Here is a 19,279-nt window from a genome sequence, read left to right on the forward strand (position 1 = left end):
CAGGGAAAGTGTGGGACCCTTACTGAATGGTGGAGGCAACATAGTGACAGATGATGTGGAAAAAGCTGAAGTACTCAATGCTTTTTTTGCCTCGGTCTTTACAGAGAAGGTCAGCTCCCAGACTGCTGCACTGGGCAACACAGTATGGGGAGGAGGTGAGCAACCCTTAGTGGTGAAAGAACAGGTTAAGGATTATTTAGAAAAGCTGGATGTGCACAAGCCCATGGGTCCAGATCTAATGCATCCAAGGGTGCTGAGGGAGTTGGCTGATGTGATTGCAGAGCCATTGGCCATTATCGTTGAAAATTTGTGGCAATGGGGAAAGGTCCCGGATGATTGGAAAAAAGCAAATATAGTGCCCATATTTTAAAAAGGGAAGACAGAGAACCCAGGGAACTACATACCTCACTTCAGTCCCCGGCAAAATCCTCAAGGAATCCATTCTGAAGCACTTGGAGGAAAGGAAGGTGATCAGGAACAGTCAACATGGATTCACCAAGTGCAAGTCATGCCTGACCAACCTGATTGCCTTCTATGATGAAATAACTGGCTCTGTGGATATAGGGAAAGCAGTGGATGTGATATATCTTCACTTTAGCAAAGCTTTTGATACAGTCTCCCACAGTATTCTTGCCAGCAAGTTAAAAAAGTATGGATTGGATGAATGGGCTATAAGGTGGATAGAAAGCTGGCTAGATTGTCGGGCTCAATGGGTAGTGATCAATGGCTCCACGTCTAGTTAGCAGCCGGTATCAAGCAGAGTGCCCCAGGGATCGGTCCTGGGGATGGTTTTGTTCAACATCTTTATTAATGATCTGGATGATGGGATTAATTGCACCCTCAGCAAGTCCGCAGATGACACTAAACTGGGGGGAGAGGTAGATATGCTAGTGGGTAGGGATAGAGTCCAGAGGGGCCTAGACAAATTGGAGGATTGGGCCAAAAGAAATCTGATGAGGTACAACAAGGACAAGTGCAGAGTCCTGCACTTAGGAAGGAAGAATCCCATGCACTGCTTCAGGCTCGGGACCGACTAGCTAAGCAGCAGTTCTGCAGAAAAGGACCTGGGGATTACAGTGGATGAGAAGCTGGAAACGAGTCAGCAGTGTGCCTTAGTTGCCAAGAAGGCGAATGGCACATTGGGCTATATTAGTAGGAGCATTGCCAGCAGATCGAGGGAAGTGATTATTTCCCTCTATTCGGCATTGGTGAGGCCACACCTGGAGTACTGCATCCAGTTTTGGTACCCCCACTGCAGAAGGGATGCGAACAAATTGGAGAGAGTTCAGCGGAGGGCAACGAAAATGATTAGGGGGCTGGGGCACATGACTTACGAGGAGAGGCTGGGGGAACTGGGGTTATTTAGTCTACAGAAGAGAAGAGTGAGGGGGGATTTGATAGCAGCCTTCAACTACCCAAAGGGGGGTTCCAAAGAGGATGGAGTTAGGCTGTTCTCAGTGGTGGTAGATGACAGAACAAGAAGCAATGGTCTCAAGTAGCAGTTGGGGAGGTCTAGGTTGGATATTAGGAAACACTATTTCACTAGGAGGGTGGTGAAGCACTGGAATGGGTTACCTGGGGGAGGGCGCAGAATCTCCATCCTTAGAGTTTTTTAAGGCCCGGCTTGACAAAGCCCTGGCTGGGATGATTTAGTTTGGTTGCTTTGAGCAGGGGATTGGACTAGATGACCACCTGAGGTCTCTTCCAACCCTAATATTCTATGATTTAAATTGCAAGAGTCACTTATGATTTTCACTGGTGTACTGTCACAGAGATCAGATTTTTGGGAAGTTTTCTGATGAAAATTGGCATTATTGATCCTATTATTGGTAGCAACAATTTTGATGTAAAACAATATCATTTTTACACTAGTGGTAGGCAATACAGTTCAATAAATGGTGTATCTACTCTTGCACTGGTTTAACAGTCAGTATCTGCACTTTAATAATGTTTAATGTTGGTCCAAAGAAATAAATCTAACTGGTTAACCTATATTTCAGCAAGATTGCAATTGGTTTAACTATACAACCACTGAGTAAAATGTCCACTGCCAGCAGTAGGGGACAAAATAAACTTGTTCAGTTAAACTGATTATTTTCAAAAACATTTTGTAGTTCATAGAGGGTGAGAAATGTTTCTCAGTATGTGAATGTTCAGACTTATGCAGTGAAGAAAATGGGTGCAGCAATTTAAAAAAAAACATATTCTAAAAGAGAGACTACTTGCTATGATTATAGTGAGGAGATTTCGGAGAAAACAGGGGGTTAATGGGACTTATCGATATTTATCTCCTCTGAAAATCATGTAGCTCAGGGATCGGCAACCTTAGGCACGTGGCACACCAGGGTAAGGACCCTGGCGGGCCGGGCCGGTTTGTTTACCTGCTGCGTCCGCAGGTTCGGCCAATTGCAGCTCCCACTGGCTGCGATTCCCCGCTCCAGACCAATGAGGGCTGCGGGAAGCAGCGCGGGCCGCAGGATGTGCTGGCCACTGCTTCCTGCAGCCCTCATTGGCCTGGAGCGGCAAACCACGGCCAGTGGGAGCCATGATCGGCCGAACCTGCAAACGCGGCAGGTAAACAAACCAGCCCGGCCCACCAGGGTCCTTACCCTGGTGGGCTGCGTGCCAAAAGTTGCCGATCCCTGAGGTAACTTATTTGAGTGCCTAAATATAAACACTTGGATTTAAAAATATTGCCCCATGTGACTTGCCAAAGGCTACATTTTACTGTTTATGAAATAATAATTTTCCTTTAATTACCACACGGGGATATTATGAGAATAACATAACGTTAAAGCCTCAGTTCAGGTAATCATCCCTATTCAAGACAGCCCTTAGCTTTTGCTTAAGTCCCATTAAAATCAAAATTAAAGTTAAGTACATGCTTAAGTGCCTTCCTAAATTGGGATCTATAAAAGTACTTTGAAGACGAAAAGTGCCACTGTAAACTATAGATTCATTGATTTTTAGCGATGGGCTAGACATGTCAGTCCATCTCCCCTGCTGGTTCAAAATTACCCATGTTGTACATTTACATTTGCTTTGCCCAGTCTCATTTGTATATCCATAGTGACCAGCCTTTCCCCACTTTCCTTAGAAATATTTCATAGTCTAATCGTTCTCCCTGCCAGGAAGTATCTCCAGGTTCACAGTCTAAATAGTCCCTTTCTTAATTTGATCCCATTACTCCTATTTATGATTCTGTGCACCACTCTAAATAATACATCTCCCTTCTTGCAGTTTGGTCATCTTAATCAACTTTCAAACAAGCTATGTTTTCTTAACCCCCTCAGGAGTTTGTCCATTGTTCTGATCATGAAAATCCACAAATTGAATATTCCCTGTATGGCTGCATTAGAACTATGTATGAGAATACCTATTTACCAACCCACTGTAGAATGCACTGGCTATTTTTGCCGCCATACATTGCTGTGTAAACTCATGCCTAATTAACTGTCCACTATCACTCATACTGTTTCAGCCATGCTGCTTTCCTGAATTCTCCTTCACATTGAATATTGTGTATCACATTTGTTTTCCCCAAGTATATTAGACTGCATTTTTCCAAACTGGAATTCATTTTTGGAAATAATTTTATTTCTTTTAGTATTGATGAGTCAATTTCCTTGTCTTGAATAATATTTTTGTCTCTCTTTCAAATTAGTATCATCTGAAAAATTTAATTACTCATCGTTTCCTCCCTATTTGAGATCCATTCTATGTCTGTGTATGTCTATCACTGTGACATTTAAGTGCTGATCAATAATGAAGGTTTTAAGTAAGGCTGGACCTAGAGTAGTAAATGTTAAAAGATCAACATTTATCCACAGATACTGGAGATGGTGGTAGCTTTGTCAGCACCAGGACAGAGGTGTGTCTGAGTAATTGCATATACGTTGCTAATTATTGTTCCCCTTCCACTCATCTCTGGTTATCTGCCTCTGCTTTGTGATTGCAAGTGCCTCAGGAATGCCCCTTCTGGAATGTTTGTTTGGAAAGCAGCTATAATATCCTGGGCGCGACACTTAATAAAGAGAAATAATGATATTGCTAGAAATATTGAATTTGTAATCATGCCCTCTGATATCACTAAGCTCTTTCACTAGACCTATCTCCTCAAAGTGATATGTTGCTGTTTATCATTAGTCTTTGCTGACAGTGTTACTACCAGTTGTCAATGTATGTGACATTGTTCATAACTAAGTGAATTTGAATACATTTTTAGGGTGATTTTGTGAGACTGTTAAGTGCTTTTAAGTATCATTATTCCTGTGTATATTGAACTATGTCACCTAACAGCCCTGATCTTAGTTCAGAAAAGATATTATGTAGTGTAACAGTTGAATTTGTCACTTGATTTAATTTTACATATCAAGTAAATAAAGGGGGCAAATTAGTTAATACTTACTTTAAAATAGTTTAAGAAAAGAATTGCTGGTCCTGAACTGCTAACTGCTAACTACTAACTACAGTACAATAAGTAGCTCATTAATCCCAATTTTTCATAAGATCTAAATTAAAAAGTCAACTGGATATTTTATTATTGCATGATCAGCAGATTAAAACTGTTTGTTTTAACAGTAGCCACTCTAAAAAATACACACAGATGTGTGCGTGCACACACACACACACATACACGCACACATAAGAAAGTGATCTTATTTGGAAAAGTGACCTGAACATCATTTATGACTTCTATGAAAATCACACTTGAATGGAAAATGTCAGTAGAGTAATGACAAGATGATTCTTTCATTCTTGAATGCTTTCACTGTAAGCTAAACAATTACAAGCCGAATCTTACTGACTGTGGCAGGTCTCATTTACAGAGGTCCATCAAGCATAGCCAAAATGCTTCTTTTCTCAGATTTGGTTAACTAAATGGAATCTTTGGTAAAGGTTTAAAGGGGAGGTTTTCAAAAATGTTCAGCATTGGTCTATTTCTTCCCCCCATTGAAATCAGTAGGGTTCTACCATCAACATCAGCAGAAGCAGAATTAAACAATGCTGAGTGCTTTAAACCTCCCTCCCTAAAAACCACTCTTTGTATCAAATCCTAGTTTCACTGGAATTAATGGTGCAGGATTATAAAAATATGATGTAATTGGACAAAAAAACAAGCAGTTGTAAATTGACTTAAGTAAGACCAGACAACACAAAATTTACAACTGGTTGGTTTTTTTGTCCAATTACATCATGTTTTTTATAAATAGAAAAAAAAAAAAGGCATATTAAGTCTAGTAGAATTTCTGAGGATGACATATATCATCTCACTGATTGCTTTCTTTTTGTTAAATTTTTCAGAAATTGAAAAATTTCAGGGTTCTGATGGGAAAAAGGAAGATGAAGAAAAGAAATACCTTGATGTCATCAGCAACAAAAACATAAAGCTGTCAGAAAGAGTACTGATCCCTGTCAAACAGTATCCCAAGGTACTGTAACTATAATTTAATATACTGTTAGTGTTTCACAGCAGAGAAGTGGAAAAATCATATGCTTAATTATTTTGTTTCTTGACTTTAGAAACACTATGCAGGGCTTCAGGATATTTAAAAGTTAGGATGACAGTTTCATTCTTAGATTTTGCTGTAATTAGATAGTCTGATCCAAACTGTAACTTGTGGCCTTATTCAAAAGCCATTGAAGTCAATGGAAGTCTTTACATTTGGATCAGGTCCTTAATCAGGCAAAAGTTTCATTGATTTGACATAGGAGTTTCTTCTTAATAAAGACTGCAGTATTTGTCCTTGTCGTTGTATAAACTTAATGACCACATTTAGAACAGAATATAATTTCACAGCAAGAACATAAAGGCAAGTCCAATAATTGTGAAAAGTCAGCTCAAATGTGCTGCAGCGTCTTCACATTTGTTATACTAATTTAACGGAATAGTCGTTGGATAACTATGAGCAGTGACTAACAATATACATGCCTTCCTGCAAAATTCACTCAGCTTTGGCCACAGTTTCTTCTAATTTAGTAGTTTGGTCTCTTTCGCATTATATGTCATGATAAATGAAAATTATCATTAGCCCACAATTATCAGACGTGTAGGTTCTTAAGCTGAAAATGCCTCTCCATAGCTCTGTATAATAAAGAGCCAAGACATGTTGTAGTATTTTTACATAAAAGAAGAGAATGCGATTCTCTTTGTACAGCCTTGTATTTTACATAAACAGTTGTTGTAACAGTTTTCAACCTGAAATAGTAAACCTCTCAATTTGTCTCTAAAGCATTTTTTCTTGCTAATTTATTATCACATGGTATTTGGTTCACCATTAGCCTTGATTATACTCTCAGTTTTTTAGTTTTATACTTTCATCAGTAATAGCAATAAATTACAATGGGTAAAAAGCCTATCAACCAAAATGAAAGGTGTAAAAAATTGAGATTCAGTGATTCAAGATGACATTTACCTCCTGAATAGTGAATATAAAACTGACATAATGTAATCATCCAAATGGTAAAGACCTTAGAAATGCACACAGTGATATAAAGAATTACTTTCTTGCTTCATAGCCTGAGGTACTTTGCCTAGATTTGTAAAATTTTGTATAAATGCTGTAGTGACCTGAAATTCTTAATAAGAATACAGTAATACTATATCTTTATAAAAGCTATTTCTGATATTCTAATTATTCAGAATACTGTTTAATGAGGATAGAAGAATGAAAGACAAACTATTTAATAGATAAATGCAATAATCTATTCAAATACCTGTGTATGATTAAATTAACCTTCATTTGCTTTAATTAGCTTGTTATGTTAATGAGAAATGTAAGTTATAAAATATTTCTGGATGTTTTGAGCAGTCAAATAAATTATCTGTACTGTAGGTAAGGAATTTTTTTCATTAATATAAAATAGACTCAGAAAATTTCTGTTATTGATTTCCTGCCAACATTGTCTTCAGACTGTATAGTTCTCAAATCTTCATGTATTTTGCTTCTATCTGTTATCTTCAAACATAGGATTTACCATTTTGGATCAGACTATTGGTCAGTTTGATCCAGCGCTCTTTCTTTGGTGGTAAGCATCATCAATTACATTTGGGGAAAGTGAAAATCTTCCAAATCATTGCTAGCCAGTTCTGTAGTGCTGTACATGGAGATTGGTGGATATTTCTTCCTGACACACAAACTAGAGCTCAGTCTACAAACAGAAACATTAGAATTGATTGCTTAGCAAGAATTTAGAATGTAATCTACAGCAGAAGCCAGGAAGTTTCAAGATTTGGGAAGAATCAAGGATTCATTAAATAGGTCAAATATGTAAGAATAAAGTATTAATGAGTTATCATCAAACCAGAGCTAAGTTTGGCAGCCCAGGATTACCTTTTATAAATGTCTGTACTGCTTAGATAGTATGTTAACTCATCAGAGATTCCAACACTATGTTATTCTAGAAAACATACAATGTGTAAATTGGGCAACAAGGGCATAATTTCGTGCATTTATCAGATCATGGCAATAGGAGCCCTTCATTAGAGTGAAACCTACATTTCTGGAAAGATAGGAAAAGGATATGCCATAAAAAATGTAAACCAAATGGTATATTATTTGGCCAGATAGACCTGCTTCTTCTATGTGCTGTATTCTACGAGAAAATTATTTTAGTGATCAGCAATCACTGATAAACTATTACAAAATTAAAATTCCTAATGAGCACTGTTGGAGGGAATCTGAAAAGAAGGGGAAGAGCTATACATGTCTGCTGGGTGTGCCCGGGAGCACAAATCTTTGGATCAAAACACCTGACCAGATTGGGGGAAGAAAATACATTGCATGTTGCCTAAAGATTCCCCAGATATTTAATTAGGGCTGCCAATCAACAAATAAGCTTTCTGGATGCAATTTGCCCCTGTCAAGGCTTCTGCACGTCTGAATTTTATACTGAGTAAGGGATTATAAAGTGCTACAACCCAGCTCTAGATACACAGGTTGAGGATCACTATCCAGAGTATAACAGGAATAGACTAGCTAAAGTCAGTTTCAGAAGCAGATGGCTAGACCTGATTAAAATTAACCTGAACACACAACAGGCTTCTAGTATCTAAACAGCTCTTCAAGCTGCAGAATGAGTGTTTTAAATTTATCTGCACTCATGTGTCTATCATTTGATTCCTGAAGTTGCTGCTTGGAGGCAGCAGAAAAAACATCAGAGATCATGATTAGTGATGATTATCTAATATTATGTCAGGTAAAGGCAAAAACCTATTTTCCTTTAAGCAAGGAAGGATCCTTGAGCCTAAAGTTTCCAACTTAGACAAATCGGCTGAAATACTAAGGTGATAGTACTGGGTTTTGAACTTGCAACTTTGTTTAACTCTGCAACTTAAAAAAAATGTGTCAAAATGCAAAGAGGTGTGTTTACAAAGATTTTATATTATATTTCAAGTAACATTACATTCTGGAAAGATTTAACTCTTTCACTCTTTCCAAGGAGAAGATGTCAAAATGCCTCTGCTGATAAAGAGTGTTGGTCTAAATCAGAAGTGATGTGTTGGGTAGTATCTTGCACTCATTCACTCATAGATCTGATATGTAAGGGAATCTAATTTACTGTAAGGACTTGAAACCAAAATAACTAAATTGGTTTAATTCAGAACATCAGTTATTTTGTTGCAAGTCTGTGTTTGTTGATGCTCTCATTCCAGAATAAAAGTGTTCTATTTATGTGTAACTCACAGCACATTGGAATAGAACACTTTTATTTTAAAAGCAAAGTATCAACACACAGACTTTCACCAAAATAATTGAAGGTGTGAATTACACCCAGTTTGATTATTTCAATCTCTGTGTAGAGAAACCCTAATTTACACCTTCTCACAACTGTTTCCTGGCTAAGTTTAAACAGAAGTCTTTAATTTACATGTTCTTATGCCTAGGGTTACCATATTTCAACAAGCAAAAAAGAGGACGGGAGGAGCCCCGCCCTAGCTCCGCCCCTGCCCCTCCCACTTCCCGCCCCCCCAGAACCTCCAACCCTCCCCCCGTTCCTTGTCCCCTGACTGCCCCCTCCTGGGACCCCTGCCCCTAACTGCCCCCCAGGACTCCACTCCCTATCTAAGCCTCCTTGCCTCTTGTCCCCTGACTGCCCCAACCCTTATCCACACCCCCACCCCCAGACAGACCCCTGGGACTCCCACGCCCCATCCAACCACTCCCCACCTCCTGACAGCCCCCCCCAGAACTCCCAACCCATCTAAACCCCTCTGCTCCCTGTCCCCTGACTGCTCCGATCCCTCTCCCCACCCCTGCCCCCTGACAGCCCCCCCCAGAACGCCCAACCCATCTAAACCCCTCTGCTCCCTGTCCCCTGACTGCTCCGATCCCTCTCCCCACTCCTGCCCCCTGACAGCCCCCCCCAGAACTCCCAGCCCCCTACCCCCCGCTCCTTGTCCCCTGACTGCCCCCTCCTGGGACCCCTGCTCCTAACTGCCCTCCAGAACCCCACCCCCTACCTAAGACTCCCTGTTCCTTGTCCCCTAACTGCCCCCTCCTAAGACCCCCCCCCAACTGCCCCCCAGGACCCTACCCCCTACCTGTACCCTGACTGCCCAAAACTTTCTCCACTCCCCTCCAAAAGCCCCCCCCCCCGTTTCTTGACTGCCCCCTCCAGAACCTTCCTGTCCCTTCTCCTGCCCCCCCTTACCCTGCTGCTCAGAACAGGGTGTTGGGCTCTGTGCCAGCCGGACACATGGCTGAGCTCCCCAGCACAACACAAAACCCGGTCCCTGGCCCTGCACAGGGCTGCCGGAGCGGGCTGCAGGAGGAGGAGCTGCCGGCCGGCTCAGAATGCAGGGAGGGGGGGGTGGGAGGAGGAAGCTGCTCCGGAGTCCAGCCCGGGACTTTCCTGCAGCCCTCCCAGCCGCTCGCTCTGCTCTGCCAGGGGAGGGGGAAATCCCAGACATTGTGAGTGCTTTACAAATTCCCCCTGGATGCTATTTTTAGCACACAAAAGGAGGACATGTCCGGGTAAATCCGGATGAATGGTAACCCTACTTATGCCCCCCTGTTAGCTGCTTTTTCTGCACTACTCTTTTCTTCTAGTCCACAGGCATGGAAGTTAGTATAACTCACAACTCCCTTAGTCTTTTGGGCTTGTCTACACTTCAAAGGCTGCAGTGGTGTAGTTGCACTGATTAAGCTGTGCCAATGTAGCACTTTAGTGAAGATGCTATGTATGCCGACAGGAGGGCTTCTCCAATCAGTGTGGGTACTCCACCTCCCCGAGAGATAATAGCTATGTCAATGGGAGAAGCTCTCCCGTTAACCTAGCATTGACTACACTGGGATTAAGGTTGGTTTAACTGCATTGCTCAGGGATACAGAAAATCTACACTCCTGAGCAATGTAGTTATACCAACATAAATTGCTAGTGTAGGCCAAGCCTTAGTTTGATTCAGTGTGACAAACTTGGAGCTGATATGTAAGGGAGGAATGTAAATTACATATTATATGAGTTTGAGTTGTAAAGAGCCTAAGTCCAGCTGTAGTCTATATTAGGATAATTCCAGCCAGACCTCAAACATCTACACCTCAGTTTTAAAACCCTGCAGCCTGAGTCAACTGTGTGTGTTTAATTGCTGTACAGACATACGCTTAGAATATGTATATATAGGAAAGAGCAAAGAGGGATGTTGGGCAACCGAAAGGAATGTAATTGCAGGAGACAATGAAGAATAAGAGGAAAACACATGTTTCTTTGCAAAGAAAAAGAAAAGAGAGGCAAGAAAAAGACATAAAATAATAATTTAAAACAATTGATAAGAATGAGAAAAGAAAAAAGTGGCATGACAATAATAGAGAGACAGCCAAGAGTCATGGGAAAATTGAAGGGAAAACAGACAACTTTTAAACTTGTGACTTTCTTACTGAAGTCCTTATATTTTATTGGCAGCTTCCTTGTACCTCAGAAAGTTTCTGGGTTAGAGATGGGATGTCTATTTTGAGCATGTATGTTCTAGGAGTGTTGTTAGCTGCCTATCTACTCTGGATACTATAAGTGAATAGCATGCTGTTCATTTGGTTGCTAGTTACTTTTCGCTGGATTTTATAGTTAAATATGGATTGTTATCTAACTTTTGTGTGCAGCGGTCTCTTGTATCATCACTCACTTTCCCCTTCAAGATATGCCTTCACTTACTGAGGTAATACCTGGGCCCTAGGTATAGGCTAGTACTGGAGTTAACTTAGTCAAAACCTTGTATAAACAGTATGCAATAGATAAATAGAGAGGGTTTTTTTGAAGCCAGCATATAACTTGGTTCATCCAAGGATTTTTGGCCATGTTTAAATATGGCCCTGCTTCAGGTGGCTGCACTATTAGTGTAGGAAGAACTATAGATGATCTGCTCACTTTCCTGAAGTCCAGCTTTGTTCTGCAAATCAGATATACCTCTTATGGGGGACAGATTTTTAGTTTAAAATTTTATATACTACAAGAGGGCTCAAAATGAGGTAGGAATTTTGGCAATGCCCCTGATGACATCTCAGGCAATCCCTGCCTGTAATGGAGCAAGTGTTCTCTCTGACTCATTCCCTTTCTATCTATGTGTACTTCAGTCATTCCTTTCCAGATATATCTTATTTCTGGGGCTCATAAAAATATTTCTGAATGGCACATTTTACCTCTTGTGGAGGGCAGCACATTGCACACAATGGCAAGTATTTTTTTTTTAATGGCTAAGGGGAGATTATCCTAAAGTCCCCTAACAAGGTTTTCATACCCTTCTTCAAATCACAGAAATGATTGCAGTCCTTTACTATTGATATACCTAGCTGACTTATATGGAACACTTTTTTAACCATTTCAAATAAAGTGCACAGCCTATAATCTTTTTGCCAAGTAATAGTGTTTCCCTTCTTGAGTGTGTTTAATTCAACTGAAATAGCGAGTAATACTATAGATTCCTCAGTCCCTTACTCTTCCCATCTGCAGGCACACACACAGCTCCCTCTCCTCCTATTGAATGGCTAAGGGGAAGATGCCGTTGGAACCCTTTGTTGTAGCTGTCTATGCTTTTATAAGGTGTGGTAGTTCAGCACCTTCCACATTTTATTGTTAAAACAGTGGCAGAAGATCAGCAAAATACACAAGTCTTTATGTGTAATACATTGTGGCAAGGTGCCCCTTTTCTCTTGTCAGACTTAGTGCTTCTCCCTCTGGTGATGGTGGGCCTGGGGTAATCAGCCCCACTCAGGCAGGGTTTGCCTTCCCCCTTCTGTGCTCCCTTGGTCGTATTTTCATGGTAGGCCTGAGGGTCAACCTAAGGGGTGATCCTCCACCAAACAAAAAGAAACAGTCTCAAACAAAAACCCAGGGGGGTACCTTTCGCTGCCCCCCTAACTGGGGCAAGGTGTTGCCCGGCTGGTTGCCCTGGGGTGTCAGTCCTTCCCCTTACAGACACTGGAGAGGGCTGTGGCTGGGGAAGCAGCCGCAGCTGGGCCACGCCCCAATCAGGCCACAGCTGGCCTGTATAAAAAGGCTGTGAGCCAGAGAGCTGGGCCTGGCTGCCTGCAGAAAGGGTACTGGGAGTGAAGTAGGGCTGGGGAGAGCCAGGGGAGTTCCAGGCTGGCAACTCCCCAGGCTGCAGGGCCTGGTCCAAGGCCCATAGAGGTACTGGGAAGCAGAGGAAGGCAGCGGGTCTGAATCCCTTTGCCTATGATAAGTGGCTTTTACACTGCCGTCTGCCCCAGGGAGTGGGGGTTCAGTGATGAATGGCAGTAGCCGAGACTGAGGCCAGATGGGGATTAGAAGGTTGGGGTCTTCCCAGAAAGGGGAGACCCATAGAGACTGGTGGGGGTTTTGCCAGGCGGCAGCCCCTGGGTAAAGGGGCACTGGGATCCTGAGAGGGACATAGGGGGGCAGCGGGACACCGGCCTGCAGAGGGCGTGCCGAGGGCTGGAGAGCTAATTCCTTGAGACGACCAGCAGGAGGTGCTGCAGGGGTGAGTCCCACACAAGTTCTCAAACTATTTTGTAGTGTAGAACACATTTTATTACAGACTTTATCCCTATGGCAATATGTGTAAGGAGAACAAGGGATTAGAGTAGAGATGGACCATTAAGATCTAAGAATGTTTTTCCCTAACTTCCGTATGTATGCATTTTCTTCAAATACATCAAAAATCCATTTGCCCATCCATAATCACGCCTTACTTTTTATGCTTTATTTTGAAGAAAGACAAAAACTTCCTTTTGAAATAACATTAAGTTCATCCTAGTATGCAATTTTTCTAATTAGTATATTGCTGCATCCACTTCGTTAAATGAAGTGCGTCACATAAATCTGCTCTGTCCATAATGTAGATGTTTTTCCATTTAGTAGCAGTTAATTTTTGTTATGTCAATTCCTATTCTCATTTTACTGTAGCATACATATAAAAAGTATAGCATTTAAGCCTTGCTTTGTCAATTTGCTCCTTTGTACCATAAAAGGTTTGCAAATTTGGACATGTGTATAATGCACAATATCAACCACAAGATTGTTTAATTTGGGGGAAGCCCTGACCCCATTCAAGTGAGTGGAAGTTTTTCCTTTGATTTCAATAAAGCCAAGATTTCACCATTGTGTGAAAACTGGATTTGTTCATTGTTTCTGCTTTGTGTAAGCAGTAATTTATAAAATGCATGAACAACCTAGGGAATAATATACGCTAAGTATAAATAATTTGTTTTCTTTAATATTACATTTATTCTATAAAATTTTGTCACTGTATTGAATAATGTTTGTATCTTCTCAGATTTCATAAACTTTCATGGTCACTCATCAGAGCCACAGAATTTATTCTGAAGGCTAGGGTTTCCTGCCCTTCTTCTGTCACAGAAGCACAACTCCGCTAGAGAAGGTGGTGATTTTATTTTCTTAGCCTCCTCTTCCTTTTATATGTTACTCCCCTGGGAGCCTGACAGCTATCTCTCCAGCTTTCACAGCAACTCCTGCTATGTCAAGCATCTCCAGGTGATTTGTGTGTTTGGAACCCTTTTTAAGTAAGTGAGTGGAAGGAGCAATAGGCAGTGATTGGTTAGTGTGAAAGGATATTAGAATTGCAGAGGAAACAGAGTATGAACTGGCAGTATTGCTGTAACCAGAAATGAAGAGGCCCTTGTTGACATGTATGGAAGCAGGAGAGTTTGATATGTCACTCAAGCAAGGAAAAGTTCCCGGGGATTGGATGAAGGTTGATATTCCTTATAAAGGAAACAGAAGCTAAAAGGCTAATTATAGATTGGGGACTTCAACTTTTACCTTCCGAGAAGTGAAAAGACTACATACTTGGCAAAATATTGGAAACTAAGTTATCAACAACGTGGATCGGAAGAATAGGTCTTGTCTAGCTAAGCTGATGGAATTTTTTAGAAGAGTAGCTCAAAATGAAAGAGGGGGCAATGATGTATTTGGTTCCATTGTGCTACATTATAAAGGGGGTACTGACTTAGGCCTTGGCTACACTTACCAGGTAGTTCGACGGCTGGAAATCGAAGTTCTGGGTTCGACTTATCGCGTCTAGTCTGGACGCGATAAGTCGAACCCGGAAGTGCTCGCCGTCGACTGCGGTACTCCAGCTCGGCGAGAGGAGTACCGCGGAGTCGACGGGGGAGCCTGCCTGCCGCGTGTGGACCAAGGTAAGTTCGAACTAAGGTACTTCGACTTCAGCTACGTTATTCACGTAGCTGAAGTTGCGTACCTTAGTTCGAATTGGGGGGGGTAGTGTAGACCAAGCCTTAATTATTTAAGTAAAAGGTTCTTTATCGTACACCCAAAAAGTTTGCACTCTACCAGCAATTGATAGGTAGCAGAGTCACTGAACTGACAACTTTTTCACACAGGTCTCATTTTTAGTTTAGTTTTAGTTTAGATTTATAAACTGATACCAAGTTTCTTTATCGGTCAGGAAATAGCCCCTCCACCACGTTTAATATTTACCCAGAACCGTTGGCACAAGTCACAGCATAAATATTAGAAAAAGCAGTGTTGCCAACTCTTTCAATTTTATGAGTTTCATGATAGCTGATGCTTTTCTTAAAGCCCCAAATCCTGAATTCTTGTGATTACATGAGAATTTCAGCTTTTATTTTAAAAAATGCCCCCCATGATTGCAAGGAAAAGCCTGATAATATGACCCCTAATGGCTATTATATCATTGGACAATTGAGAAGATGCATATGGTATTTTTAAAAAGAAGAACAGGAGTACTTGTGGCACCTTAGAGACTAACAAATTTATTAGAGCATAAGCTTTCGTGGACTACAGCCCACTTCTTCGGATGCATATATGCATCCGAAGAAGTGGGCTGTAGTCCACGAAAGCTTATGCTCTAATAAATTTGTTAGTCTCTAAGGTGCCACAAGTACTCCTGTTCTTCTTTTTGCGGATACAGACTAACACGGCTGTTACTCTGAAACTTGTCATGGTATTTTTAAAAGCTCATGATTGGAAGGGCTGGACTCATGATTGTTGAATGCTTGAGGTTGGAATTCTATCCCAGGAGGACGTAATGTTTAATACAGGAGCTCTTAGGAAGAATTTGGGGTGGGGGAGGGAAGAAGGGGAGACAGTTGAGTTAAATAACAGGGAGGATGTTGCCTTACAACTTTTCCCTCTCTTCAGTGTACTGAGACACTTGATTTTGCTTTTTAAAGTTACTTGGACACCATGAATTATGGGAAAATACTTTTAAAGGAGATATCTGGTTACTGAAATAACCAATGGAAAAAAGAGTCCACAATTCAGAGAAAACACAAGCAGAGAATCCAGAAGTCTGCCAATTTTAAAAAAATCTAAGCTGGTCAGAAAATGCAGATGAATGTTGTATTTCAGTAAAAATAGAAATGAAACGTTACTTTAATTGTAACTATATTATTAATTATTAGTATTTTTACTTATTTTATTTTCTTAACAGCTCTGTTAGGACCTCATCTTTGACCACTGACATTAATGTTAGCTCTAAAAGTGGTAGTGCACCATCAGGAGTCCAAATGTTAAGACCCAAGATTATGAAATGGCTGGCATGGAACAACTACCTTAGCTCCTTCCTTTCCATGATCAGCTGCAGGCTGAGGGAATTTTGCTCAGTGCCTGGAGAATTTAATTTGGCCATAATGGTTTTAATATTTTAACAGCATTTCTATTAAAATCCACTCCCATTGTACTAGCTAACTTCTATGGGGTACTAAAGTATTTTACTCTTTGCAGGTTCCTTTTAGAGAGACACTCTCATCAAATTGTTCCTTATTGCAAAGAATGACAACGTCTTCCAGATGAACTTTTAGATCCTTGATTCCCTTTGTTTCATTTTACTATCCAGGGCTATATAAATCTTCAACAGCATAATTAAAAAGACAGACACGTAATTAAAAGCCAGTAGCACAAAAGCAGGCCCATAATTAGAGATTTTTTTTCCTTGACAACAAAATCATGTAAAAATTCTTTTTACAATAGTATAGATTTCTTTTCTTTTATATCCCTCCACCTCCAACTTTTATATCCTGTCCCTTGAACTCATCCTCCTTACAATTACAAACTGGGGAGCTAAATTACAGTCATTTGATTTACATTGACTTTCTCCTTTTATGAATTCAGTATTGTCCACAACATTTCAAGACACACTTTAAGAACAATTACTGTCATTTAACATTTATGTTGCATCAGCACCCAAAGGCCCCAAAAAAGTTGGGCCCTGTTGCACTAGGCGCTGTACAAAGATACAATAAATAAAAGCCTCTGCTCTGAAATAAACATAATTGGTGAATGACACAAATAAGAAGGTTGCATGGGGGAGAGTGGATAGCAAATATAATAGGATATGCATAATTCTAGCTATTATCAGGTTTCCTGTTTGAATTACAGCCAAGTTATGTTTTGAGGAAGGGCTTGAAGGTGATGGCTTTTTCCGCTTAATGGAAATTAAAACAGCAGTATCAAAAAAATTTGCTATTTCCCTAATGAAAATGAAATTATCAGGGAAATAGTGGATCTTTTTGATACTTCTGTGTTAATTCAGCTACCTTTGTTGCAAAAAAGGCTGCATTTCTGTTCTTCATAAGCAAAATATTTCTAGGTACATTTTAAAATATTGCACTTGGTTTTATAGATATGATTTCATCAGAGATCCAAGTTAAAGTTTCTGCAGTGCTTTATAAATGTAGGCCTTCGTTTTATCTCAGTCTAATAACGTGAATGTGGGTTTTGCTGTGTTTATCATAACGATTGTTATATATTCTAATGCACACTCTCACACACAAACTCATAATACAGGATCAAAATTTTGTTTGGAAAGGGAGAACAGGCCTCCAAATATAGGAAAACCTTGACAAGCATTTTTCACCTTTACCCTTGCTTTTTGATGAAATGTGAGTTTGTTTTGCATAAAGACAAAAAGTAAAATATTTATCGATGGAGGTGTCATACAGTTGAAGTAGGCTTTTCCATTTGAAACACTGCCAACATACAGAATAAGAGATCTGTTCTTTCTTTTAAGTGTGGGGGAGTTGCATTTATAACTTCCATTAATAATAATGTATTCAAATTGGGAAGTTTGAAATGGCACAGAAGCATCAGACAATAATATAAATGTTTTATTCCAATTATTTCATAATGGAATCAATTTTCCTCTACAACATCCAACCCTCATATTTGGGGGTTTAGCAGAATACTAAAGAACATTATACTAATCTTCCCATGAAGTTATGTGGTTATATTCTATGCCTCATTATGAGAAACTATATGGAACAGATATCCCATCAGCTTATGGGGATCTAGAATTTTTAGTAGCCATTTTATAATTTATATTTAATGCCCAGATCTTAGTAATTGTAAAGCAAGGCAGGTAAATGTGGCATCTTTTCCTAAATCATTAAGGTTTATTTGTAATCCATATAAAACATGTTAAAGTAAGGATGTGGTACGGGACTATGTGTTTGGAAGTAGGATTTAAGAATTAAATGTTCAGGAAAAAGATCAGATTAAATGGTGTGGAGGGGTAGGGCTAAATGTTCCAACATTGTGGGTTATATTGTGTACTGCAATTGATTTCATGAGGCAATGAATATTTGTGTACTTAACTCACAGCCTGAAGAAGTCAATTGGATTGCTCAGAGTGTACATCATCAGAAAATTTGTTCCAGTGTCTTTTAATCCTAGACTCATTGTAAGCAAAATCAAAATATGCACTTTAACTGTTACTGCAACCTATAATTGGTCCGAATTTTTTCTTATTCCTATGCTGTTCTAGTCTAGACTGGTCAGATGTACTACTAATTCAGAATCTGCAAAAGCTAATCAGTTCCTGACTGCGATCTGGATATTGTACTTGCCACAAAACCATATTAAAATTTTGTCAATGTAGAAGGTCTTTTTCCTCCTTTGACATCTCAGAACAAAATCTGATATTCTGTTGTATGTGAGTCTGAAATGGACTACAAAATAGTCATCTATGTTAATTTTTGTATCCAGCTTTGGCAAAGAGTTATTATAAATTCTGAAAGTCAGTCATCAAGTAAAACATTAACACACTAGCTGTGCACCAGGAGTCTAATCAAACTCAAAGTTTTTCGTAGGCCTCAGAGCAAATTAGATTTTTAAGGAGGGATTTGGAGGAGGAGGAGGAGTTAGTTTTGCAGAGGTTTACATAGAGCTTCTTTCATACTGAATGAAAGATGATTGATGTAGGGTAGGGATAGGTTGGGCAGGTCCTTGCAGGTGAAGACAAAGTAGCTTATGTTTGATACAATAAAGGGGGAGCCAGTAAAGAGGTGCAGAGAAAGATTTGACGTGGTCAAAGCACCTAAGGCTAGGAAAATTATCTTTTTAGCAGCATTTTGATTGGATATCACAAAACTGCATTTATCAAGGACAGTTGTAATCAAAATGTGAGATGATGAGAGACTGCATGAGAGTTTTAGCTGTGTGGATGAATAGAAATGGCCATATCTTAGCGATGTCATGCAGAAAGAATCTGCAAGACTTAGGCATACTCTGGATGTGAAGACCTAGAGAGAAATCCATAATGAGTATGATGCCCAGGTTACAGGTCTAAGTCATGGGCAGGATGGTGGTGTAGTCCACAGTGATCAAGAAAGAAGTTACCTCAGAGGGTGTGGGGAGAAGATTAAGAGTTCTGTTTCAGCCATGTAGATCCTGGTCTGGCAGCTAGACATCTATGAGGTGATGTCAGAGAAACAGACTGAGATTTTTGTTTGGGCAGAAGCAAACCGGTCTGGAGTAGAGAGGTAGATCTGTGAATCCGCGACAGAGATGGTAGTTGAATTTGTGT

At 40.2% G+C, this 19,279-nt stretch overlaps 1 protein-coding gene across 8 annotated transcripts in view; it reads left to right on the forward strand.

The window, feature by feature from the left end:
- KHDRBS2 (KH RNA binding domain containing, signal transduction associated 2) overlaps positions 1-19,279 on the forward strand; it is a 650,326-nt gene that overhangs the window by 151,998 nt on the left and 479,049 nt on the right. For 7 of the 8 annotated variants that reach the window (XR_008444592.1, XR_008444587.1, XR_008444588.1 and 4 more), the window contains exon 2: positions 5,305-5,432. The exons of the other annotated variant lie outside the window; for it this stretch is intronic. Coding sequence is in view for 1 of the 7 variants with exons in the window: in XM_054024593.1 (XP_053880568.1) it covers positions 5,305-5,432 (128 nt within the window). In the remaining 6 variants the exon portion in view is untranslated. The remainder of the gene's footprint in view (positions 1-5,304; positions 5,433-19,279) is intronic. 8 annotated transcript variants of the gene reach the window in all.

The sequence above is a fragment of the Malaclemys terrapin genome, chromosome 3 (assembly GCF_027887155.1).
Source record: "Malaclemys terrapin pileata isolate rMalTer1 chromosome 3, rMalTer1.hap1, whole genome shotgun sequence".
NCBI classification, from domain to species: Eukaryota; Metazoa; Chordata; order Testudines; family Emydidae; genus Malaclemys; species Malaclemys terrapin.